We start from the raw sequence: 26,376 nt of genomic DNA, 5'->3' as shown, positions 1-26,376 counted from the left end.
AAGTGTTTGGCACTTTCCCTCTGATTCTTGTTTTTAACTTAATATTTAATGAATTAAATCACAATAATTCTCTTTTTAGTTTCATTTTAATTTCATTTCTTTCCAGGGTGGTGTACAAACTTCTGGCTTCCCAGAGTGAAAGTATCCGAGTTCAGGCTCTGAAAGTTCTGGCATATTTTCTCAAACACTTAGGTCACAAGTGAGTACATCCATTCTTCTCTTTTCCAGAGTCACTTTCACATACAAAGTCTTCCAAGAGATATCTTTTCTCAAGTGAATCCGACAAGGTGAAATTTGTGGTTGCATAAGGACAGCGTCCTCCTCAGTAATGTTTTTATGAAATTTTAAAGTTCTTCAGAAATATTCTTTAAATGGCTCCAGGGCTTTTGTTAAGTATAGTGAGATACTCTACCCATAAGCCTCTTCTTTTAACTAGTGTGTGTATGTTGATATTTGTGAGAGTGTATCTATGTAGGGATGAGTGGTGTAATGGAAGTCACCTCAAATTACAATTTTATTAAATTATATATATATATTTCAATCATAACAACTCTCTGAAAACATTTAGCATGTGATTTAATATACAGAAGGACAATATATGGCTGCTGATGTTGATAATTGATGCTTCTGCTGCAGAGCTACTCCCAAGAGAAACACAGACACGCTGCTGTGATCATGTAAGATATGCTACATGAATAGACATACATACATTTCATAGCAGATCTAGGCAGGTGGAGCTGGGGGAGGTGGAGGATTTCACAGAAATTCTGAAAGTGCTCTTCAGGACTAGCTTTTCAGTGAGAAACTGGGTCGCGTGTGAGATCCACGTCATGTGCAGTACCGTCATATCTTATATATATATATATATATATATATATATATACACAACAGTTCGTTCAGGTTCTCAATTCTGATTGGCTGAGAGCCTTTTCCAGCCATGAGATATTCTATTAGTCGATCACTCTGCTTGCAGCATTTCTTTCACAGAGTTGTCATGGCAGACAAGCAAACACCATAATTGTTCAAATTCTACTGTTGTTTTGTCACGGAATGTAGTTTTAAGGCCAGAAGTTTTTTTAGGCCAGAATGTAGTTATAATTTTACCGACCCCACTTACACCAATACACATACAGACACACACACACACACACACACACACACACACACACACACACACACACACACACACACACACACACACACTGTATTTTGGTATTGTATATATATGCAATGATATATATATATATGTATTGGTGTGAGGGCAAATTCATGCATAAGACGGTTTCCCTTAAATAAACACTTACAAAAATATAAAGGCAACCATGCTGTTTTTAGAACTTTACAAGCCCACTGACATTTGCAGACTTGTACTGCAGTTAGCCTAGAGTGCACATAAAACCCACATTTGCTTTTTGTCGTCATTAGCATATCCATCGTTGAGTGGTTAACATCCTGAATGCTCACAGGCACTTTAAAACATACTTTTTCCTGGTTGTCATTTTACTGTACAGTCCCCATTTGTCTGTACTTGCTGTTGGGCAGGATTGCATTTAGGAGGCTTAGCATCCTGACAGTTCCTCAGAATGATGTGCTGCTGAATAGTTTGTGATTGTGAAAGCCACAGCTCTTCCAGGACGAGAGCGCAGAGGTGGTTGCTTCGTTATTCTGAGTGAAAAACTGAAGGTACCTGACACCATGCAAAAGGTGCCAAGCTCAGTCGCCATCAAGGCCTGTTCCTGCTAGCTTGACATTAGCTGTGAGATGTATGAAAGTTAGCTTTTCAACTACAGTATGTTTTCTATTTGTGTGTGTGTGTGTGTTTTGTCACAGGAGGAAGGTGGAAATAATGCACACAAACAGTCTCTTCACACTTCTTGGGGAACGACTGATGCTGCACTCCAACACACTGTCGATAACTACATACAACACACTATATGAGGTAATATAAAACAGACTGTTCTATTCTCAATACAGTATTATAGTTGTACTAAAATATACTATTTAATATAAAATATGCAAAAAAAACTCAGCTTTGATAAACTACATTTGAAAATATATAAATAGAAAACCATCATTTAAAATCATGATAATAATTATAAATATTTCACAATATAATTATATAAACAATATAATTATTATGTTTAATTAAATAAATGCAGCCTTGGTGAGCATAAGATATTTTACATATTCATATTTTGATATAAATAATTGTTTATATAGTTATGTTGTGAAATATTTATAATATTATCATGATTTTAAGTATAATATCATACATTTTATATACATTTTCAAATGTAATTTATTCATGTGATGTCAAAGCTGAATTTTCAGCATCATTACTCCAGTCTTACTCCATGATCCTTCTTATATGCTTCTTATATGACATAAATCATTCTTATATGCTGATTTGATGCTCAAGTTACAATTATTATTATCAATGTTGAAAACAGCTGTGCTGCTGAATAGTTTTGTGGAAACCGTGATACATTTTTTCAGGACTCTTAGAATAGAAAGCTTAAAAGGGCATTTCTTTCTGCATTTCTTTAGGTAACTAGTAACTTGCAAGAGGCAGTTTAGTTATATTTTTGGATTTTTTTTTTATCTCTAACTTTTTATGCTTTACTTGGTTCCATTGTATATCCACTCCACATTTGAATAGAGTTTTCAGTTTAGTTTTAAGCCATCTTAATAATTGATGCTTTATCTGTTCTAGTAATGTCTCATCTCATCTGATCTATTTCCTGTCTAGATTTTGACAGAGCAGGTTTGCACACAGGTCGTCCACAAGCCTCATGCTGAACCCGATTCTACTGTGAAGATCCAGAACCCAAGTAATTCTTTCTGTCAGCCCATTCATTCTTTTTGTGGTCTGGTCCTAATACATTAACTGTCATCTGTGGAAGTTAAAAGTTTACTAGCGAATGATTAAACGTTTGCTTCTACACATTTGTGTCAATTGTGCACTTTCATTGGTTCGCATCTGTGTCAATCGGATACAACTCTGTATTGATTGGCTGAGTGATTAATGCGTGTTCTTCTATTGTTTGTTCACAGTGATTCTTAAGGTGGTGGCCACACTGCTGAAGAGCTCCACGGCCAGCGTGGACCTGATGGAGGTGCGGCGTCTCTTCCTCTCTGACATGATCAAGCTCTTCAGTAACAGCCGTGAAAACAGACGGTGAGGGTCTCTTCCTTTCTCGCCCCATCCGCAATGACAGCAATTAACCGCCTAGTGAACGGATCAGAAAAGAGCGCAGAGAAAAGTGACGTTCTCCCTTGTTGTTGTGTTTAATGGGCCCCCCCGTGACGCTTAATAATCCTCCGAATCCTCGCCGTGTTTCTCTCACAGCAGATGTTTCAGAGACACATGTGAATCCACACCAGTTCCACTGCTGTCCTATGGCTGTTGGTTTTTCTTTTCTTCTCTCGTAAGCTTATGCAGGGCTCCTCTGTGCAATCACAAGTCTGGCAGTCAATCAGTCGCCCAGTGTGTGCTGAAATCTCAATTGGCTGTTATTATTACTTTTCATCATCTCCATCATTACGTTCTACAGTGAGCCAGTCAAGAAGCTTTTAGACTTGATGAAGTCGTTACATTTCCAAAGCGCTTTCCTAAACCGTCTGTAAACAGTGACTGGTAACTAGACCAGACATTTGTCTTTTAATGGAATTTAATGTTCATCTAAAATGAAAATTGTCTGTGTCATTATTTTCTCATCCCCATGTTGTTCCATGCAGCTTTCTTTCTTTTGTGCAGTGCTAAAGGAATTATTAAGACAGTGCTTCACACTGTTCTCTATGCAATTATACCGAATGGGGAATGAGGCTTTCAAGCCTCAAAAAGGATGGAGGAGAACCCAAAAGTGATTCACATGACTCTTCTTAAACCATACAATAGATTTGTGTGAGGAAAAATATCAAATTTTCTCCACTCATATTCTTCCCTTTCAGTGAGTTGTTAATCCTGAGATCGATCATTGAGCCAGTGAGTTAAGAACCAGAATCAGATCAATTCTTGAACAGATCTTACAGAGCTTCATTTAAAAAAGCGTTAGAAGCTTAAGTAGATTGTAGATAGTAGATTGTGCCAAAAGTTTCTGATCTGCAGCCCAGATCAGTTTTTGTGAAAGATTTGACTCAAAGGAACATTTTGTTCACAAACTGGACATTGGTACTTTGCACATGAACCAAGGAAATCCAGTGCAAATGTCCAGATTGTTTGTAAATAACGATCGTGTGTGACTTCTTAAGAGATTGAATATAATGCGGAATTAGTATGGATCACTTTTATTGGAGTCCTTTTTGTATCTTGAAATTCCTCATTTATTTTCATTGCAAAGTGACCAATCCAATTCTTCAAAAAGGTTTATTTTGTTTTCCGCTGAAGATAGATTGTTGGGTAAGTAAATTATGACAATTTTCATTTCAGGATAAACTAATCCTGTAGCGATGGTTTACACACCGTAGTTTATCTCTTTAATAGCCGATAGGGATGGGTTTGAAATTAAACCATCCTTACCGCAATCTTACAACCCGGAGTGTTTCAGCAAAAGAAACAAGCTTAATTCATTCCGCCTCACCCAAAGATCCATTTATTATGCCACAATGCACAGAGAAAAAAAATTGTGGTGGATAACACAAAGTGCTTCAGGTGTTATTCAAATAGCTGCCAGTCATTCTTAGCGTTACCTCGCAGATCTGAAGTTTAATGGAGGTTGAGGCTGAAATTGCTTTGTGTTACTTGTCGGTTTGTGAATTAGGTTCCACTTTTGAGTGTCGTTTGAGGATGTAAAAAAAGATGTTTGCGGAGGAGCGGAGGGTTTAACACGAGTGAGTGCCGAAAGCTTAATCCATCTCATTTCTGGTGTGACAGGTGTCTGCTGCAGTGTTCCGTTTGGCAGGACTGGATGTTCTCTCTCAGCTACATTAACCCTAAGAACTCAGAGGAACAGAAGATCACAGAGATGGTTTACAACATCTTCAGGATTCTTCTGTACCACGCCATCAAGCATGAGTGGGGCGGCTGGCGTGTGTGGGTGGACACACTCTCCATAGCCCACTCCAAAGTAAATGGTTTTTACCAGCTGAACATACGTGTAGTGGTAGATCTTATAAGCTTTAAATTGGCCAATATTGATTTGAGATATCTAGAGAGCAGAGATGGATGATATAATCCAGATGTAGAGTACAGTGGGCTCCATAAGTGTGAGAATTTAATTGAGAATGCCTTTAAATGCCGATTCAATTCCTAAATTTGAATTGGATTTAAATTGAGGTAGCAAACAGGATGCAGAATTAAATGAAGTAGATAAAATTCATATATCTGTAGTTTTAAAATAGAAAAGCAAAGTTAGTCAAGGCAAACTAAATGTGGGCTTGACAAAGACTTGTTTGAGAGGATGGATGGATGGATGGATGGATAGATAGATAGATTAAGTAGCCTAAATTTGTCGATTTGTTTGGCAGGTGACATATGAGGCTCACAAGGAATATTTAGCCAAAATGTATGAGGAATACCAGCGACAGGAAGAGGAGAACATTAAGAAAGGGAAGAAGGGGCTTGTCAGCACCATTTCAGGGCTTTCAGCCCAGGCTTCCGCCATCAAAGGCACTCTAGAGCTGGACCCAGATTCCCAAACCCAGACTCCTGAGAGTGAAGCGGATGAACCAGAGACGGCAGATTCCGGGCGAAACCTCTTGTCTGAATCTAAGAGTTTGGATGAGGAGAACCCAGCGTCAGGTGTCCATGTGGAAGTTCATGACCTGCTTGTAGATATTAAAGCTGAGAAGGTTGAGGCCACAGAGGTGAAGATGGACGACATGGACCTCCTCCCTGTCACAGAAAATGGTGGCTTGGTGGAAGTTGACTCTCTCCTTGATAACGTCTACTCGGCTGTGGTGGAGAAGCTGAACAGCAGTGTAAACGGCGTACTGGTACCTAAAGCCAGCCTAGAAGACAAAAGCTCAGGTCCTCTTATCACCCTGGCTGATGAAAAAGATGCCATCTCCAGCAACAACACCTTCCTCTTTGGCACGATGGCAACCAGCTCTGGGGAAAATCTCCTGCCTGAAATGGGACCATCTGAACCTCTTCCGCTTTCAGGAGTGGAACCTCAGGTCCACACCAGCACTAGTGCAGACCTTGGGCTTCTGGCTCTCATGACCAAGAGCTCGAAAGAGTTGGACGCCAACCCAACGGCTTTGGTGGATGACAGCTTTACTACTTTGAGTGGTTTCAGTGTCTCTGAAGGGGAAAGCCTGTCTAAATGTCCTGGGCAGATTGAGACTGTGGCTGTAGAGTTGGAGCCAGGGGGTTCTGGGGTAAAGAGCACTGCAGATGTTACCAGCACCACGTCAGACACAGAGAAATCAGATGATGGCAAAGATAAAGAGATCAAGAAGATTCAGACTACTACTACAACACAGGTAACTATGACTGGTACTGCCATATATACACTAACTTTCAAAAGTCTGAGGTTAATATGATTAGGGAGATGACTGAATAATATTAATATGTACTGTACTGATGACTGTTAATATGATTAGGTTAATATGACTGAATAAAAGTATTATGTATATATATATATATATATATATATATATATATATATATATATATATATATATATATATATATATAATACTTTTATTCAGTAAGTATGCATCAAATTGTACAGTAAAGACAGTAAAGATTTTGTGTTTAATGTTAAAAATATTTCTGTTTTAAATAAATGCTGTTCTTTTGAACTGTCTATTCATCAAAGAATCCTGAAAAAAAAAACATATAAAAAAATGTTTAATTAAAAAGCAACACAACTGTTTTTAACATTGCTAGTAATAAGAAATGTTTCTTAAGTTCCAAATCAGCATATTAGAATGATTTCTGAAGGATCATGTGACACGGAAGAATTGGTGGAACCTTGAAAATTCGGCTTTACCATCAAAGGAATAAATTACATTAAAATAAATATTAACATAGAAAACAGTTATTTTAAATTGTAATAATATTTCACAATATTACAGTTTTTTTACTTAATCAAGTAAATGCAGCTTTGGTAAGCATTAGAGATTTCTTTAAAAAACATAAAAAAATAAATAAATACTTACCCCAAACCTTTGAGCAATAGTGTAGATTTGGAGTTGTCAAACTTTTATTTTATTTTATTTTATTTTATTTATTTATTGTTATGGACAATGTCGATAAACATTTAATATATGTAATATAATGTAACTATTTAAAATCCAAATTATTCATCCTGCTTGTTCCTCATTTTAAACATTTAATCATTTATTTATCTTTTTTTTTTTTTTTTTTTTTTACTTTTTCATTTCACATTATACATTTTCACTATATATCCCAGGATGAATGTTACAGTAAAGTAGACACATATTGACCCAATCATATGCCTTTTAGCAAAATGTAAACAGTAAAACAATTATGAAATGAAAAGAGGTTAACATTAAATATATGAAACCATTGTTTTGGCCAACCTTATTTATAATGAATAAATTGAGCTGAAATTTATGAAAATATCCTGAGAACACAGCTCAGCCTTTCAATTAAAGTAAATCCCAATATCTTAATTAATTATTGACTCATGTCTAAATGTCATTGTGTTCAAATTTATCCATCAGCTATTACAAAAATATGGTGATATTTGAATTTACCATAGTTACCATAATTTACCATAGCATTAAAAAACATTCAAATATAAGAGGGTTCACTCTTTGACATCTTTATGACTGCCAAAACTGCTTCCGAGGTGTTGTGTGATATATTGTGAACCCTAGAAGAATATGAAGTCTGCAGCTTGGCAAAGCCAGCTTGAAACAAAAACAAAAAAATAAAAAACTTGGCATAACTTCAACTGCAGCCTTTATTCTTCTTCAGCTGACTTTCAAGAAACTAAAGATCTTTAAAGTTGTTTCCAGCATGAAGGCATTTTTGTAAGTCTTTTGGAAGAAAGAACACAATCTCTCCTCCATGCTACGAAATACAACCGGATATTTTACACAAACGCTTCATTATTACACCTGTCATAAACAATCAGTGCTGTATACATTTTCTAAGATGCCTGGATTTTTAAGTGCATCGGTTTTGTGTGTTTTAAAAGCATTGGTTTGCTTTCAGAGTTTGCACGGCCGTTCTGGTAGTCATCTGGATAGAGATCTGCGTGTGGATCTGGGCTTCAGAGGCATGCCAATGACAGAAGAGCAGCGTCGACAGTTCAGCCCTGGTCCCCGCACCACCATGTTCCGTATCCCAGAGTTCAAGTGGTCCCCAATGCACCAGCGCTTACTTACAGATCTGCTCTTTGCACTAGAATCAGATGTACACATTTGGAGAAGGTCAGTGGCTACAGTTTACAACACTGAGGGATAAAAATACAAATCCATTTACTGTATCATACTTTATCTATTTTTTCCCCCGATAGGACTGTAATTCTGTGTCTTGCAGTTTTGTTTTTTTGTTTATGTCAAATAATAAATTCTGTCTACTCTTATTATTGTAGCCTATAACAACAAAAATCAACTTGTCCTTATTGTGATGCATGTCTCTTTATCATTGGTTTGGTTTTTCTCACCCTCCTTTTCTCTTGTCCCTCATAGTCATTCGACAAAATCCATTATGGACTTTGTCAACAGCAACGAGAACATAATCTTTGTACACAACACCATTCACCTGATCTCACAGATGGTGGATAACATCATCATCGCCTGTGGAGGAATCCTTCCCCTGCTGTCCGCTGCCACCTCGCCCTCTGTGAGTGTGCTAGAGCTTTGACAATACTGACACCCAGTGGCCAACATAGATTACTGCAAGCAAAGGCTGCTCAAACGTCTACATTAATCCGGATACATTTGAAAACGGTCCACACTAACGTTTTCCAAATGTTTCTCGTCCACACTGAAACGTTAAAAAACGCTATATTCACCAAACTGCGCATGAGTAAACCCTCATAAAAGCTCACTGAGACGGAACAAGACATAGGAAAGTTATTACGCAATTCTTCTGGCAGGATAATTTTATTTAGCAAAATATCTCACCATTCAGTGAAGCATCCAAATCGCACTCAGTCGCCATTATATTTGTTTGGTCTAAAACGCAATTCTCATATTTGCCGCAGGACAGCAAATGTGAGTACATTTTCTGTCGTCTTTGCAGACTGTGATATGAAGAGTGTGCAAAGTAACATATTTTAGCAACTGTGTGAAAGTGAATAACACATTAGGCACAAAACTGGAATAAACATGAATATCTATCGGTATGGTACTCCCTACAATATATGTTACATGCCCTCCTCCGTTTTCACAGTCCACACGGCAGCGCGAAAGCAGCGTGTTTAAATGTATCCACATTGGAAAGCATTTTCAAAAAGCTTTGTTTTCGTTCATAAAAAAAGCCGTCTCAATGTGGACGGAAGGCCAAAACGGAGAGAAAAATGTGCGGTTTCAAATTAAAACATATTAGTGTGGACACGACTGTAACAGAATGCCTAAGGGAGGATGCTACTAACGTTACGGTTACCGTATTTAAAGTATAATCTTCACTGTTGAGTGTCTTTTAACTAAGTTTTTCTCTTTTGCTTTATTTATTTTTTGTTTTATGCCAAGAATACCAAGGTTAGTACCAATACTTCAGTATATTTAGAATGTTCTGTGGTTCATTTCCATTTTCTCTCAGTCATGTCATACTTTCTCATAGCACACACAAATTATAACACACACACACACACACATATATATATATATATATATATATATATATATAATTATTATTATTTTTAATTCTTTATTTTTAAGTCAGCATGAAACAGAAGTTGCTACAGTAAAGTCTTTTTCTTACCTATGATGTGATGTATATCCCAGTGAAACAAAAAATGTAGGGCGGGACTTGATTTTGTGCATCAGGAATTGATTGGATAGTTGGATCGTTGTGGTTTGCCATTGGTTGATCTCATGTCGATGACAGGTTGTCCCACCCCTACGCCAGTAAAGAAGGGATATTGTTGCAAGAAGTTATTTTGATTATAGATTAGGAGGGCACATGTATTTAAAAAAGAAAGAAAGAAAGTAAGTAATAAGAATGTGGACGGATAGGCTAAATAATTTATAATAAGAGCTGCAATATTCCATAAAAAAATGAATTGTCATGGTGACTTTACAAGAAAAACATGGATATATTTCCATGTTTTTTCCGACTTTTAAAAGCTCGGGTCACAGGAACTACTTTCCATTTAGTAGTTTTCGTTTTAAATAATGTTTTATTAACAAAGTTCGGGAGGAGCACGTTCAAATAATCAATCAATCAATCAACTCAAACAATTACCATGTCTACCCTATCAACATGAGAGGAAGCATATATACAGTATATAATCACTCTGTCAACTCACCTAACTTCCTTGACAGTTTTCAGCATCCCTCCACCACCCCGACTCCTCACTCTTGGCTTGTTTTTTCACAGCCAGGAATACGGGGGGAGTACTCTGGGTTCGGGCCGAATACCGAGCCCGGAGCCCTCTCCTCGGACAGCACGCCAAATACGCATTTATTCTATATGACTTATTTGTAAGTGTGAACTCGTGAAATTAGCTAAGTATCTCTTGTAATTATATGTTAAAGGGGTCATATAATGCCATTTTTGTACAAGCTAATATGATTCTTTAGGGTCTAAATTAAAAGTTTGTAATATACTTTAATTAAAAATTCTCATTAGTATTGTAAGAAAACACTCTTTACCTGGTCAAAAACAGCTCTGTGTCTTTAAATGATAATGAGCTTTGCTCACCCCGCCCCTCTGTTCTGTGCGTACACCGTTTGTAACACAATAACCATAACGCGTTGTTCATTATAAATGTGGGATTATGAATTATATTGAGAACGTCGTACATAGAAAAAATGCCGTAATGTACCCTGAGTGTAAACCTTAGCCACATTCATTGTGAAGCGTGCTAGTGATTTGCAAAGATTAATATAAAGGTTAATAAAACGTTACACTCACTTCAGTTCTTCTGGAGGTGCAGCAGGAACACGAATAGTTGGTACCGATCCTTTTTTCAGGAGCAGCTTCTTAGCAAAACCAGCTTTATACTGACCCTCGTTTGTAAAGCAGTCTGGTGTGTGAAATGATTCACGCAAACATGAAAGCATTGACGTTAATCGTGGGGAATATTCCCTTCGAAAACAAAACTCAGCCACTTTTTCTTCAGCGGTTCGGATTTAGGAACATCAAAATGACTGCTGTGTTCCTTATAGAACCCAAGAACAGAACACCACAATCTCTTAGACGCCATTCTGCTCATAGACAGTGCTCTAGCGTATCAACAATGACGCGCGGACTACGATGACAGACAGCTCGCTCACGAGCGAGGGCGGGTCTGTGTTGAAACGCTGCTGTCAATCAACAATCGTGGGAGGGGCGTCGATTTTGTGACGTCACAAAATCGAACGGCTTGATTTGAGACAGGGGAAAACATATAAGAAGATTAAAAAAAAAACACTGGATGGATTTTTATCATTTTATGATGGTTGTGTACAGGCACTGCCAACACACATTTCAGTACAATCAACTTGTAAAAGTGCATGTCCCATTATATGACCCCTTTAAGGATTTAGTCAATGTAAAAGTGCTAATTTATGTATTAATGCAATCACACATTAAAAAACAAATGCTAGTTCTCATTTGGGATAATTTGATGAATTTCATACACACATGCACTAATGTTCAAAAGTTTGGGGTCAGTCAGATTTTTTTTTATCACAGTTTTTACAAAAATGTATGTTAATAATAATAAATGTTTCTTCAGCCTAGATTTCTGAAGGATCATGTGACACTGAAGACTGGAGTAATGATGTTGAAAATTCAGCTTTGCATCACAGGAATAAATTACATTTTCAATTATATTAAAATAGAAAACAGTTATTTTAAATTGTAATCATATTCCAAATACTGTTTTTACTATATTTTGACCAAACAATGCAGCCTCTGTGAGCATAAGAGACTTCTTTCAGAAACATTAAAAAATATCACCAACTAAAAACTACTTTTGAATAGTAGTGTAGCTTGGTCAGGGTGGTTTGCAGTGATGCGCGGGTCAATGTATAAACAACCCGCACCCGACCGACGTTTTCAACTAACCCGCCCGCAACTCGGACCGCAAAAAGAAAAGTAGAAAATATTGTACCCGACCCGCTTCCTGACCCGCATTTTTGGACAGAGCGCAGAGCGGCATTTTTAAAAGGACGGAGCGTCGCCCTATTTCCCGCTCCAATTTCGCTCCGCGCACACCACGATTCTGAAGCATGCTCAGTCAAGCCTGACTCAGTCTTACTGTTGATGACTGCAAGATGGATTCTATTTTAAGTCAAAACTCGGCTCAATAATGGAGTTCAAAAAGTAGGCTACTTCAAAAAGGAAAATAAGAAGTCACAGGTGTAGGCTACTATAATATAAAACTAACTATAATGTGGTAGAAGAAAACGAATGTGGAGACATCATTCCAGTCAGTAAAGATTCATTTTGGAATCTAAAAAGACACATCTCTCGTAAACATGCAGTGTGATGTGAACACGCTGGGAAGAAAGCAAAAGGTTAGCAAATTGAATATGGTAACCTGTAACAAAGTAAATTAAATATAGCGTAATATTCAAACAATTGATACAAGCCCATTTAAATTTTAATCCTAAAAAAAGTTCAGTTATAAGAATGTTGGCCTAATAGTTAGGCTAATTTAGCCTACTTTTAAAACATTAATGTATATTTTTTCATATAAATAAATTATATATATTTATATAAATTTTATTTATATTATTAGGCCCATTTATTCGTTTTATTTTACAGCAGTTAGTGTGTACAATGGATACGCCCATTTAAATTTTAATCGTGCGCTTTGCGCAAAAGTTCACTTATCAAAATTCTGGCCTAATAGTAGGCTAAATTTACTTTTAAAATTTGTATGTAGGCTATATTTTTGTTTATATAATTGTTATTTATATTATTAGGCCCATTTATTCGTTTAATTTTACAGGACTTTGTGTACATAGGCTATATTCCTTCTTACATAGGTCTAATTTGTAATTTGAAATAAAACATTTCTATTTGAAAAATGTTGTTGCTGCTCATTAGTTCTTTAGGAGGTAAGGCTGTGGTCTAAGCTAAAAGTTATATACATGTAGATTTTTTGTTTTGTTTTTTTTTCGTTTTTTGGAGCGAGCGGGGGGCGATTTGAGTGGAGCGCGGAGCAAACTGCGTTGAGCGCTGAGCGATGATGAGCGGAGCGGCCTGATGTAGCTTTGAGCGGGGGAGCGAACATTTCCGTGAGCGATGATGAGCGGAGATTCTCACCGCTCCACTCCGCTCATATGCTCTCTTGTATAAATTACAAAGGTTTAATTGGCATCTTTATTTCAAACGACCCGACCGACCGCGACCCGAATATCATTAAAAATATTTTTGGATGACTCGTAACCGCGGGTAACCGCGGGTGACCGCAGGCACCCGCTCATTTCGGATCAACCCGCGCATCACTGGTGGTTTGCACTCATTTAACTATTAAAACCTTTAAATGCTAAATTTCAGTGCACCAGACTCATCTAAAAGATGTCCAAAGATTGCCATTAGCAATCCTGCATCCTTCAAAGCATCTACCATTGCTTTGCATGTCCTTTCTCATCCTGGTTAGCAGGATGTGCTGTGTTTTGTCACATTTTACCTAATCCACCCATTCACACCCTGAAAGTTTCACTTTTGTACTGAAGATAACAACTGATCAATGTTATAACAAATGTGCAAAGAGGATAGTGTGATGACTTTCTGTGATCTCAGATAATACCCCTGTGCTCTCTATTACTGTGTCAGACTCAAATGGATGGCATCGAGGCGACGCAGGGCATGTCCTCGGAGACGGCCCTGATCTTTCTGACCCGGCTGATGGCTATGGTTGATGTGCTGGTCTTCGCAAGTTCACTCAACTTCAGCGAGATTGAAGCTGAGAAAAACATGTCCTCAGGTGGACTGATGCGACAGTGCCTCAGACTAGGTATTGTGTATAAGTGTTTGTGTGTCGGGACACATTTTAAAGAACGTAACATGAAAAGAAAAAACCTGAAGATGTTCAGCATAGGGGTGGGCGATATCGCAAAAATATATATTAAGATTTTTTTTCAGGAAAATCATGATTTTATTACAATTCTTTTTGTGTTGGTTTTACTATTTTGCAAGTGACTGAGCATCACAGCCAAACGAATGTCCCTTTTTAAAAAAAAGCCTTACAAGGTAACAAAATATCAAATAAAAAAGAATGGCAGACATTTAGGCCAAAGTGGCGAAGTTAAAAATCTTTGTCATTATGTTCTTTGTTATTGAAAGAGAAGACCAAAATTACACGTTACATATACACAACATATAATATACAAAAGAAATAAACAGTGCTTTATTTTTTAAGCTACATGTGTATTTAACAGAAGCATTCAAGAAAGAAATGAACAAATATAAAAATAAACACTACACAGACTGTATAAATTATACATTGATACTTATTAAAGATACTATTAAAGTTCTCAGAGCAGTGAGTGATTTTCTTAGTTTTTTTGTGGTTTTATTAACATTAAAGGGAAAGTTCACCCCAAAATTTAAATTGTCATTTACTCAAGTTTTTTTAAACCCAAATAAGTTTCTTTCTTCTGTTGTGCACCGGCACATACATGGTCATCGGCACCAGCAAGGACACACCGGCACGAACACAGGCACAGGCACCGGTTCCGGTGAACCCGGAATATTTGAATAATTGAATATTTTCCACTGGGGTAAACTGCACTGAGCGGTTGAATGTGCTTAGTCGATCTGCCATGTTTTTGTTTTGAAAAGTGTCTTATTTTACCCAGAATGCATTGCAGTGTAGTCCTACTTAAGATAGTCAGAGTCTTAAGTGCTTTGTGCAACGGTCTGATTTAGATGTCTATCTGAAGTCTGACTATCTACTATATCTAAGCCATAGTCAAAGTCTATCTTTGTGAAACCGGCCCCAGCAACTGTTTGGTTAGCCACATTCTTCAAAATATCTTCTTTTGTGTTCAGCAGAAGAAATAAATTAATACAGATTTTGAATAACATTAGAGTGAGTAAATAAGGACAGAGTTTTAATTTTTAGGTGAACTATCCCTTTTTTACAAGCAGCAGCATATTTACTATAGGCTACTGTCACTTTAAGACCGGCACACATCTAAAATACACGCATATGACACGCAGACGATTTTCTCTCAAATGTTTGCTTTCACTTTAGACATAACCAACTGTGTTTATGTACACCTTGTGTGTATTTGACAGTATTAACCCAGTAAGACTTGAAAGATAACTTAGTCCAGTAACCAGGCGCGGTTTGACAGGCATTTAAGTGTCTGTGAGCTTCGGGTGTATGCGCTCAGAAAAGCTCATGTTAGAACAGTGCATCAGCACGCGAATGAAATGTTTAACCAGCAAGGCTTTAAAGCACATATAAATAATGAACTTTTGTGAATTACAGTATCCTGTGATTGTACCTCAACCTCTGCGTTAACATATGATGTGAATGTACGTCGCATTTTACAGTATGTTGGGACTGAGGTGCCAGAACTGCAACTGATAGAATACACTGTAGCATGAGACTACCATATTTCTTCAAAAATCGTGATATGACTCACCCCTAGTTCAGCATAAATTTCCAAAAGACTCTTCCAACCAACTTTGACTTTCTTCTTTAGACAATTTATCAGTTTTGGTGCTATGCAGGAAAAAAGAGCAACAGGCTTATTTAAAAACTCATTGCAGCAATAAGGTATAAGCAGGGTTGTCTCCAGTGTTGGGTAACGCGAGTTACGTAATCAGATTACTTTTTTCTAGTAACTATGAAATAACGCATTACTTTAGTTGCTTTTTCAAATATGTAGCGCAAGTTACTTTGTTTTTGCATTTATTCATCTCACTTGCACAAAAACAGATTCAGTATTCCTCAAAAGGAATAAAAATAGAAAAACAGCGAATATTATGCAAATATCTTAAATAACACAGATACTTTATGTATTTAATCTCACTTTATTAACCAATATCTTTGCTCCTGACCTTCGATGATCCAGTTCCACCATACGAATAGGCAAAAATTACTTTTATATAAACATAATATTTGTTTCATTTTTTTTTTTTTCTGAAGAGGGCTTTTTTGTTATTAGAAAACAAACAAACAAGCCCTGCCCAGGTGAGAAAAGTAACGCAAAAATTATGTAATGCATTACTTTCTATAAAAAGTAACTAGTTACTTTTTAGGGAGTAACGCAATATTGTAATGCATTACTTAAGTAACTTTGCCCAACATAGGTTGTCTCTATAATTTAAGGGGCCTATAGGGACACTATATTGATCAGACAACACCCAGGATCAAAACTATTTAGAATTATTTTATTAAAGGGTAACTAAACCCTAAACCAACTTTTTTTAGTTAATGATCTGTAAGAATGGGGCTTTATTAGTGCTGTTCGTTGATTCAAGTAATTTTTTTGACATTTGTGTTTAAAGTGTTTTAATTTTACAAAATATGGTGTAAAAACGTCTGAGTGCTGCCCTCTTCAGGTTGAACAGTGGCTACTGCAGTTGAATTTTCCTATTGGAAGTTATGGTGGCCGGTGATGTCAGAGGGTACCAGCTAACTACGCCCTTGCCTGCAAAGAGATACGTCTCAGATGCACGCCCCCTCTCCACTGGGCTCTGCCTACTTTTCTAGCATTTTTCAAATTTGCCAGTGGGTGGAGTCAGGCTCTGACCAGGGGTTTAGTTACCCTTTAATTTGTAAAAAAAAAAAAAAAAAAAAAAATTCCTCTCTTTTTCCACTTTTCCTCATTTATATGTCGTGCTCTTTCTTTCTCTCTGTCTCAGTATGTTGTGTGGCCGTGAGGAACTGTTTAGAGTGTCGTCAGCGTCAGAGGGACAGAAGTCTGAAGTCCTCTCTTTCCTCCAGTAAGTCTCAGGAGGGCCTGCAAAGTGTGTCCACGGCCAGCAAGGTACCCAGTTTACTACACACACTGTTACACTGCATGCAGGCACTCTACACAATTTCTGTAATAGAAAAAAACAATGCAATTAGAGTAACGTTTTCATGTTATACGTGTTTTATATATGCGTAAAGTGATCTATAATATATTATATTTATTTTATATTTATCTTAAATGTGTAACATTTATGACACCATGTCTTAAATTAGTTTTAAGACTTTTACAGTTTTTTTTATTATGAAATACATTTTCATTTTTTCCCCACACAAAATAACATTGTCACGTTATGTGTGATTTGGTGCTGTGGGCACAGTGTGAATGTGTAAATGAGATCTGGAATGTGAGAACTGTTTAAAGTGTTAAATATCTGTTTTAAATATCTGCTTTTCTTGCCTTAGACCACCATAGAAAATTTTCCAAGTAATGTTTCTCCAATTAAGGACCCGGACCGACTTCTGCAAGACGTGGACATCAACCGTCTGCGAGCGGCTGTCTTTCGTGACGTTGTGAGTTAATGTCAAATGGTCCTCGAATGTCCCTTGAAAGTGTGTAGGCCTATGTGTATCCCGCAGTTTCAAGAATGTTCTAGAATTACCTTGTTCGCTTTAATACAAGTCTTTAAGTCTTTTTGTTCACATGGTCAGCATCACAATTTTGCCTTTATGATTAAAGACTGTGAAATCTAAAATGTTATTACAGAATTTAAATGATTAAATTTTGTTTCTTTGCTTGTTTTTCCTTTAGAACTTAATATAATATAATATAATATAATATAATATAATATAATATAATATAATATAATATAATATAATATAATATTATTTTTCCAGGTTAATAGTAGATGATTTTGAATTCCAGATTTGAATGCATTTTTGTTATTTAGTTTTATTTATTCATTTATTTTTGAAATTATACTCTGTTAACAGAATTCTAATCAGTTCAGAGTAGCATTTCTGCTTTTCATGTCATGTTCTAGTCACATGTTGTCTCTTCTTCATTACCTTTGGTTCTTTTGTGTTGCGCTTCACAGGATGATAGTAAGCAGGCCCAGTTCCTGGCTCTCGCTGTTGTCTATTTTATCTCAGTGCTCATGGTGTCTAAGTACCGGGACATCCTGGAACCCCAGAGGGAGACTGTCAGGTCTATCAGCCAATCAGGAAGAGGCATTCGGCAGGAGATAAATTCCCCCACCAGCACAGGTGTTGTAGTGGCTAAAGTTTTGTTTGCTGATGCAGCTTAATGCACTTATTAACTTATATTTACAATAAGCTGAACATTTTCGTTTGTATTGCTTATTTGCATTACAAATGTATTTTAATTAGCCAGGTTATTTTTTTTATATGTCATACTAGAAATCAAATTATATTGAAAAAAAAAAGAAGTCTCCACTGGTTCAGTTTCAAGTTAATGTCAAAAACATTCCTCTTCGCCACCTACCACATCTATTATTCATAAGCACCACTAATTATCCCGCATAAAATTAAACATGCAGTCCTTACAAAATTCTTGAAGGAAATCACTGCTGGCTTTGTCTGTAAATCGCTCACAAAATTGGATAAACGTCCAGTAGTTTGATCGATGCATCAAATGACTTGAAATTAGTGTTCATTTTAGGCAGTTTTTTTGTTGGGAATGTATAGTGAAAAGAAATAGAGTGAGAAAGAAAAAAGGGTATAAAGAAAGAAGATCCATGAAGAATGAACATGGAGAGGCAGGGGCAGCGCTGCTATTTCCAGCCCCATCTGTCAGTGCCCATTAGGAAAGCAATTCACCAGAGGAGAATGGGATCATAGAGGCTGAGGCACTACGCTGCATCGCCCTCATAAATTTCAAGAAAGAAAGGCTATGGATGGGATTTTTTCCTAACAGCATGTAGCAGGCCATTGTCTGCACCCAAATCGGCATCCAGACGTGCTCCATGACTGAAACGGGCCCAGTGACCTTGCTAAAGACTCTAGATGAATATTACCCAACATCTGGAGAACAACAGGAAGAGATTGGAGACAGAGTTGTCTTGTCTGATAGATAGATAGATAGATAGATAGATAGATAGATAGATAGATTGATAGATTGATAGATAGATAGATAGATAGATAGATAGATAGATAGATAGATAGATAGATAGATAGATAGATAGATTAGCAAAGTTAAAGTTCAGAGAAGGAGGAGGCATTCCAGGAAAACCTAAAATGGACAAAGACATCCAGCTATCGCTGCAGTTGAATAAAATGCAGACAGAGACCTTTTAACTGAATAAACATAAAGAGAATTAACCCACCATTGTGACAGTATAATGTTTATCTGTGTTCTTCAAGCCATCTTGGTTATTGTCTTAAGGATAAGGATATTTATAATGCAATGCGAATCGACATAGCCTTTATCACTGTATAGAATACTATAAAATAATAATTTGTGCCTCACTCTGTGGTAAGAAGCCACATCATTTCACAGAAGGAAGTTATTTCAATCGCTCGACTGACGCTATAACGAGATTTTGAAGTAAAATATGCTGTTATTCTCATAAATTGTATTTTAACGCTGTGCTAAGCTAAACGCGGTTAGCATCTTAGTCTCCTCTAAATGTAATCACATAGCAGCATCTTTAAAATGTTCCAAATATCTCAGAATTGTATCATTGACTTAATTAATTCTGACGATATGACAACAAGCTGCCAAATGTTTTTTAAATGATTCTACAATGTTTGTCCAAAGGCTTAATGAACTATGTATTTTTATTTGAGTATGCCATTTCTTGGATATGGGTTACAAATGGGGACGCACGTTAACAGGTTAAGGTATTAGTTGTGTTGTTAAAGCTTATTTATAATACGGTTGAACTTTACAGTGTTTTCTCTCTCCTGGTTATTACTTAAGGAGTGTCAAAAGAAGCCAGAATCTCAAATGTTGTATGCAATGGTGTGATTCATTGGCTAAAAAAAGAAAGCAGAAACACAAAATAAACAATGTAAGGATGAATTTGACTGATAACATATTTGAAAAAGGTTTTTTTCAAGGTTTCTAAAGATATCGCGATATATTGTTACAGTGAATATTTTTAGCCACTATAACCACGGTGTGAAAAATCAGATATCGTGACAGCCCTATTTCAAAATAAGCATTCGTCAGTGAGGGGCTGCCACTTTACTTTTGTTTAAATGTTGGTTTATTAAACACAAACATAAACAAAACACAACGTAATATACAGTAGGCCTGGTCCTCTCTCGTCCTTCACTGTCGTCACAAAAAAAGATTCTAGAAATTCTAGTGATTCTATTCTATTCTATTCTGTTCTGTTCTGTTCTGTTCTGTTCTGTTCCATTCTATTAATTGTCTTCACTATGATATGTGACCTTCAGAGTACCCATCAGCCCTCTCTGATGGCCGCAAGGAAGCTCTTAGTGTGCTGGAGGAGTCCCGTCAGGAGTCATCCTTCCCTCACTCTGACTCGGGATTGGGTGACGAGCAGGTACCCAGTGTGATGAACGGGGCCGACTTGGAGCTCGCCATGGGTGGTCCGAACGGCATGAGCGGTCTGTTCTGCACCCTGTCATCGGAGGCCAGGTCACAGGAAAGCTTGATTGAGCCATCCACCGTGGAGCACCTCAAACCCGCCTCATCCATCTCCAGCATCAGCCAGTCCAACAAAGGCATCAATGTCAAGGAAATCCTGAAGAGCCTGGTAGCTGCTCCCGTGGAGAGCACAGAGAGCGGGCCGGACAGCCTGCCTTACCCTGACCACCAGGCCATGAAGAGGGAAGCACAAGCCATGTTACCCATGCAGTTCCATTCCTTTGACAGGTACTGTACCATCTCACTGTATATGTCCTGTATTCCAGGTTCAGTTCAATCCACAGCATTTTTGGCATTAAGTTTATTTCAAAAATGTATTTCTACTCATACCTCCTTTCTTAAAAAAACAAAAAAAGAAAACTGAAATCTGGGTTACCGTGAGGAGTTTATGAAGTTTGGAAGTCAATGGGACCAATTTGTAAACATTACAATACTCACCGTTTCAATAGTATAGCCACAATACATAAACGGTTTAACATGATTTTAGTGTGAAAAACACACTTTTCTGTGTCATGTTATAATAAATCTTACAACTTTGTCACCGCGACAGTGCATTGACAAACCCTAAAACCCTGAAACGACTCAAAAATTATGATTTAAACAACTCAAATAATACATTCATTTTAACTGAGGAATTAATGCAATTGCTTTTATAAAATTATAAACTTAACATTTATGCTTTTAAATCCTCCAACTTTGTCTCAATTCACTTGAACTGTTAGTGTTTCACCTTGCATCTTGTTTGTCACTATTTTTGTGTTAATCAACATTATACTACAAAAAAAGCTGTTGATTGAACTCAACTTGAATCAAACCAGGGATATTCTAAGTACTGTATCTGTGTTAAAATGGATTTAAATGAACCTCCACCAGGGGGCAGCAATATACATATACACCATGGGTGCCAAATGTGAAATCATGTGGCTTTATCTTGATTGAATGTTTCTTGTCACCGATAGCACTTCAGTAGCCCATTTACTGCAGATGTATACGTACAAGGCCCTTAAAAGTACCGTGACCTTTTCTGTGTGCATGCGATCCCTTCCGTGCCTTTAAACACTACACGATACATCTCGGTCAAACCATGATGAATTCTTAGATTAGTCTTTCCCCTGAGGAATGGCCATAATCATTTTCTTGGTCATAAGCAAGACATAACTCACTTTAAATTCCCTATACTTTCTTTCACGAAGAATTGCTGTGTTTGAAAATGTCTCAGAGATGTGTTTGAGCGTTTTGTGGTGTGTTTACATTCCAAGGCCAGATAAAATCTCACCGTGATAAGTCTCTGCTCTTAACACATGTCTTCAGTTGCACTGCAAAGCTGTTGCTGTTCAAATCAACATATGTAAACAGAAATAGTGTAAATGGAAACTTTTTTTTTTTTTTTTTTTTGATGATAACCTGTTCACTAAAAGTTATCTCCAGCTGGATGCGAAGAGGCCTAAGTCTCACTCTTTGACTGCACTCTTGGCGATTTGTTCAGGCTGATCTCATTTGTATTTGCACATGATGTTTACATACATTTTTGTAACTTTTGATATAGACCAGCTGTGCACGTATTGTGGTGGCAGATAAACAGTGGTAGCAAATAGAGGACAACCACAGTAAAATCCACAGAATAAGAGAGAAAATGTATTGATGTGCCTTTGGATGTCAGAATCGGAATGAATAAAAAGATGGTCTTCATTTTTATAGAATACTGTCGCTGAAGACGCCCTTGGAAGCTAAACGCAGACGTATATAAGGTTGCATGCCACATACTGGACTGATGAAATCTGCGATGATTAGTCTGCTATTAATAAACATGAATTTGACATAAACAATAGGTCTACATAATATGCACATATGCAGTTCACAGGGGACATAAAGTATTAGCCCTACAGTTACAGCATTAAATAATATTTAAACCTATAACATTTTAGGTAACATTTCGACCTATAACATTTTATCTCACAATTCAGACTTTTTTTCTCTCGCAATTCTGAGTTTGTTTATATATAGCCACAAATGTTCCATGGAAAACAAATTAAATAAAATGAATTAATGTTAGATTGTCATTATTTTTAACAATTTAAAATGTATACTTGAATACATCAATAATCACACAGAACAGAATGAAATTGCAGAAATAGGCAAATGTGTTAAATGTGATTAAGATTAAAAAATATTTAATTATTCTGATTGATTAAATACAGATTAAAGACAAAAGTCCATTAATTCCATGAATTCAATATTCCATGAACCATATTTTATTTGGAAATTTGATGTTCCCAGAACAGTCCTGCTGGTGTCAAGGACATCACCTGGTAACATTCCCAGAATGTTCTGAGATGGTCATGATGTGGAGTTCTTTTAAGGGTAGCGGGGCGTTATTTGGTGGACCTTCACAGAACATTCAGGACATTCTCTGAATGTTTTGGGGACCATTAATATAGGAAGTTCCCTCTAGGTCTCTATTAGGGTTATATATATATATATGTGTGTGTGTGTGTGTGAACAATAAACTGCAAAAAGACTATTTACATATGTGACCCTGGACCACAAAACCAGTCACATGAGTACATTTTTTAAATTGAGATTTATACATCATCTGAAAGCTGAATAAATAAGCTTTCCATTGATGTATGGTTTATTATGATAGGATTTGGCCGAGGTGCAACTATTTGAAAATCTGGAATCTGAGGGTGCAAAAAAATCTAAACATTGAGAAAATCTCCTTCAAAGAAGTTCATTTATGTTCGCGATTGTGCTGCATTCACTCACAAAAATAAGTGTTTTATATATTTACGGTAGGAAATTGACAAAATATCGTCATGGAACATGATCTTTACTTAATATCCTAATGATTTTTGGGATAAAAGAAAAACAATAATTTTGACCCATACACTGTATTTTTGGCTTTTGCCACAAATATAACCGTGCTACTTATGACTGGTTTTATGATCCAGGGTCACATATGAATCCTGCATGTTCTGCTTGTCTTTGTGTGAGTGAATGAATGGCGCTGACACATTGTTTCATTTACCTCGCACACACACTGAGGCACGCGTGACGCTCTCTGTGTTTTCAGCTTCTGCCGCCTCACTATATGAAGACATGAATGCATGAACTTCATCTCCAGAGCCACTCTGAGAGTCACTTCATGAGCATTTTACAGTTTAATTTGAGAAAAAAAAAAAACTATTGTCATATAAACACACAGAAACTCAAAGGTCTAAAATGTTTATATGTATTATTTACCTATAATGATTACCATCATGAATAATAAACTATCAAATAGTTAAAAAAAAAAATGGTAAAATTGGTCTTGCTGCGGTACTGAAATTGGTACCAATAACTGTAACATTTTAATGGTATTGGTACGGACTACTGGAATTGTTGTATGGTTACATCCCTAATAGTAATATTGTTGTATGGAACGTTGTATGGAAAGCAGTGGTTCTCAAACTTTTTTTCGTCGCGCCCCCCTTTAAACCTTAAAAAACATGCAAAAAAAAAAAAAACGTGCAATGAAAACCAACTGCAATAGATTCACTTTGTAATGTCATTATTTCATATAGCAGTAAGAGAGTTAATAATACAGAACTTTTAATTTAAATAAACAAAAACATTTAAATATTTCACTGATGCTTTGTATAAACAAAAGTGCAAATATATAACGTCACAAGCTCAGCTTCTTGTTGGTCTTCTCACCAGAACACGCACAGCAGGGGAGAGGCGCGTTCACAATCGCAGTTTGTGATTCGGCCCGCTGAAGAGGTTCTTTTCTATGGCGAGCAACTTCTATATTAGGCTTGTTCCAACGGTGTCAAGTCAATGGTCTGAAGAAGAATGATTCAGTGTAATTGCCGTTCGATGCTGCTTTATTAAGGCAAAGTGCTAACCGCTATTAATGCACTTGAACGCCGTTGCAATGGCTTTTTTTTTCTTTTTTCTGTTGATCTCCCGCGTCCCCCCCCACACTTTGAGAACCACTGCCCTAAAGTCATATCGAGAACGTTATTAAATGACCAACAGAGGACCATGTGGAAACGTTCTGTTAACGTCAACATGTCCTCTTTGTAACGTTCTTATGTGACCATAAAATAACCAAAATGAAACGTCCCTATTAAAGTCATATAAGGAACCTTGAACCGCAGCACTTTCAAAACAAAAAGAGGTTGTTATAGGAACGTCCCTAATGTTCTGTAAAGGTTCGGGATTTTCGTCACCTTTGGAGAACTTTTAGGGAACGTTGCACATGGTCGCGAGAACGTCCCCTCCTACCTGGGTAATTAGGCAGATTTTTAGCTAGAATAACTTACAATGTGCACCAGACTTTGTGCCAATACTTAAACGTATTTATCCTGTGAGATTAGGCACCAAACAATGTGCTTCTCCCTTCTTAGATATTGAGTCACCGGAACAATGGATCCGCAGTAATGCATGCAGCCGCCACAGATGAGGTGTGTAGTAAAGGTGGTGTGTGTGTGTAAATGTGTTTGTGAGTGTTAGGGAGGGTCTCCAGGGCGTTGATGACAGATTAAACAGAAGCGCCCCATGCGCCCCCAGCTCCCCTCCTGTCGTCCTCACCCCTCAGCACCCTAATGGAGGCTGGCAGGCAGAAATGAGTTGCCATGGCAGAGTGTATTATTTTTGAAATGCTTTCACATAGGCTGTCCGCTGACGCCGGGTCGTACCACTCACTCCTGCATGCTTTAATGTCATCTGCCGGCCCTGAAATTGCTGTGTCTAATTGTTTGCCACCTGCCACCAAATGAGATGCCAGACGTGGACAGGCTTCTTCGATTGTGTGTCAGAACCTAAATAGATTGGGAGTGACATCAAAAAAAGGCTCAAACAGAGGAGTGATGAGGACTGACATCATCGTCTTTCTGGGACTTTCCAAAGGTGAATTTTTTCAATTAGTATTGAATAAGCAGGAAGCCGTATTTGCAGATGGGGCCGCCATCATAAAGGACTTGCTTTGGCTTTGAAAGTCAATTCAAATCAAAGAGTTTGGTTGAGAAACACTTTAATAAGTTAACATGGGTCAGTGTCAGTGGATGGTATGCTTATAAACCGAGTGATACCAATATAGTTTGCCACTATATGAGACCTACACATTTAATTATTATTATCAATGTTCATTTAGCCCGGTACTGTTTGTAATCCTAAAAGCCATTTCAAATAAAACAAACCATTTGCAATATTCATAGTCTACACAAGACTGATCCGTGCTTTATTCAAAGCAAGTCAATTAAAAAAAAAATCTATTAATAATATATGCAGCGGATAATTCATACATCATTCACAAGCCCCAAGCCAATAAATAATTCATGAGGAGTTTTCATATTTTATTAGAAGCTTGTTTATCAGTCTAATACTATCAACTCTATCTGTCAAATACCTGCAAGAAGCCGACATGTTATGAGTATTAAATACTGTATGCTCGGGGGGGTGGGGGTAGCATGCTTTGTGGATCTTTATGCTCAAAACTGTTCAGATCAAATGCAAACTGAGATTTAGGATTTGTATTTGACTAGTAATTCTGTGTTAAATGCACAATAACGAATCACGTCCATATTACACATATTACTTTAACCCCTGGTTTCACAAACAAAGGCTTAAACCTAGTCCCAGACTAAAATGTGTGTTTGATCTGTTTTAACTGAAAGCAAGATATGCACTGACATATCTTAAAATATGTCACTGCCATTGTTTTGTCTCAAGAAGAAACATTGGCACGTTTATAATAGCTACTTACTGTATATGCCCTTATTGAACTAAGGCCTAATCCTGGTT

At 37.0% G+C, this 26,376-nt stretch overlaps 1 protein-coding gene across 5 annotated transcripts in view; it reads left to right on the top strand.

Annotated features, from left to right (window-relative positions):
- The window catches only part of nbeab (neurobeachin b), a 270,853-nt gene that overhangs the window by 103,121 nt on the left and 141,356 nt on the right, over positions 1 to 26,376 (top strand). For all 5 annotated transcript variants that reach the window (XM_079885173.1, XM_079885172.1, XM_079885176.1 and 2 more), the window contains exons 17-29: positions 107 to 199; positions 1,831 to 1,939; positions 2,750 to 2,831; positions 3,055 to 3,178; positions 4,874 to 5,066; positions 5,467 to 6,426; positions 8,132 to 8,349; positions 8,611 to 8,764; positions 13,859 to 14,039; positions 16,904 to 17,028; positions 17,418 to 17,525; positions 18,050 to 18,218; positions 20,376 to 20,817. In XM_079885173.1, the coding sequence (XP_079741299.1) occupies positions 107 to 199; positions 1,831 to 1,939; positions 2,750 to 2,831; positions 3,055 to 3,178; positions 4,874 to 5,066; positions 5,467 to 6,426; positions 8,132 to 8,349; positions 8,611 to 8,764; positions 13,859 to 14,039; positions 16,904 to 17,028; positions 17,418 to 17,525; positions 18,050 to 18,218; positions 20,376 to 20,817 (2,958 nt within the window). The remainder of the gene's footprint in view (positions 1 to 106; positions 200 to 1,830; positions 1,940 to 2,749; positions 2,832 to 3,054; positions 3,179 to 4,873; positions 5,067 to 5,466; positions 6,427 to 8,131; positions 8,350 to 8,610; positions 8,765 to 13,858; positions 14,040 to 16,903; positions 17,029 to 17,417; positions 17,526 to 18,049; positions 18,219 to 20,375; positions 20,818 to 26,376) is intronic.

Source organism: Squalius cephalus (assembly GCF_949319135.1).
Source record: "Squalius cephalus genome assembly, chromosome: 11".
In the NCBI taxonomy this organism is placed as follows: Eukaryota; Metazoa; Chordata; class Actinopteri; order Cypriniformes; family Leuciscidae; genus Squalius; species Squalius cephalus.
This window is presented reverse-complemented; position numbering and strand designations above follow the sequence as displayed.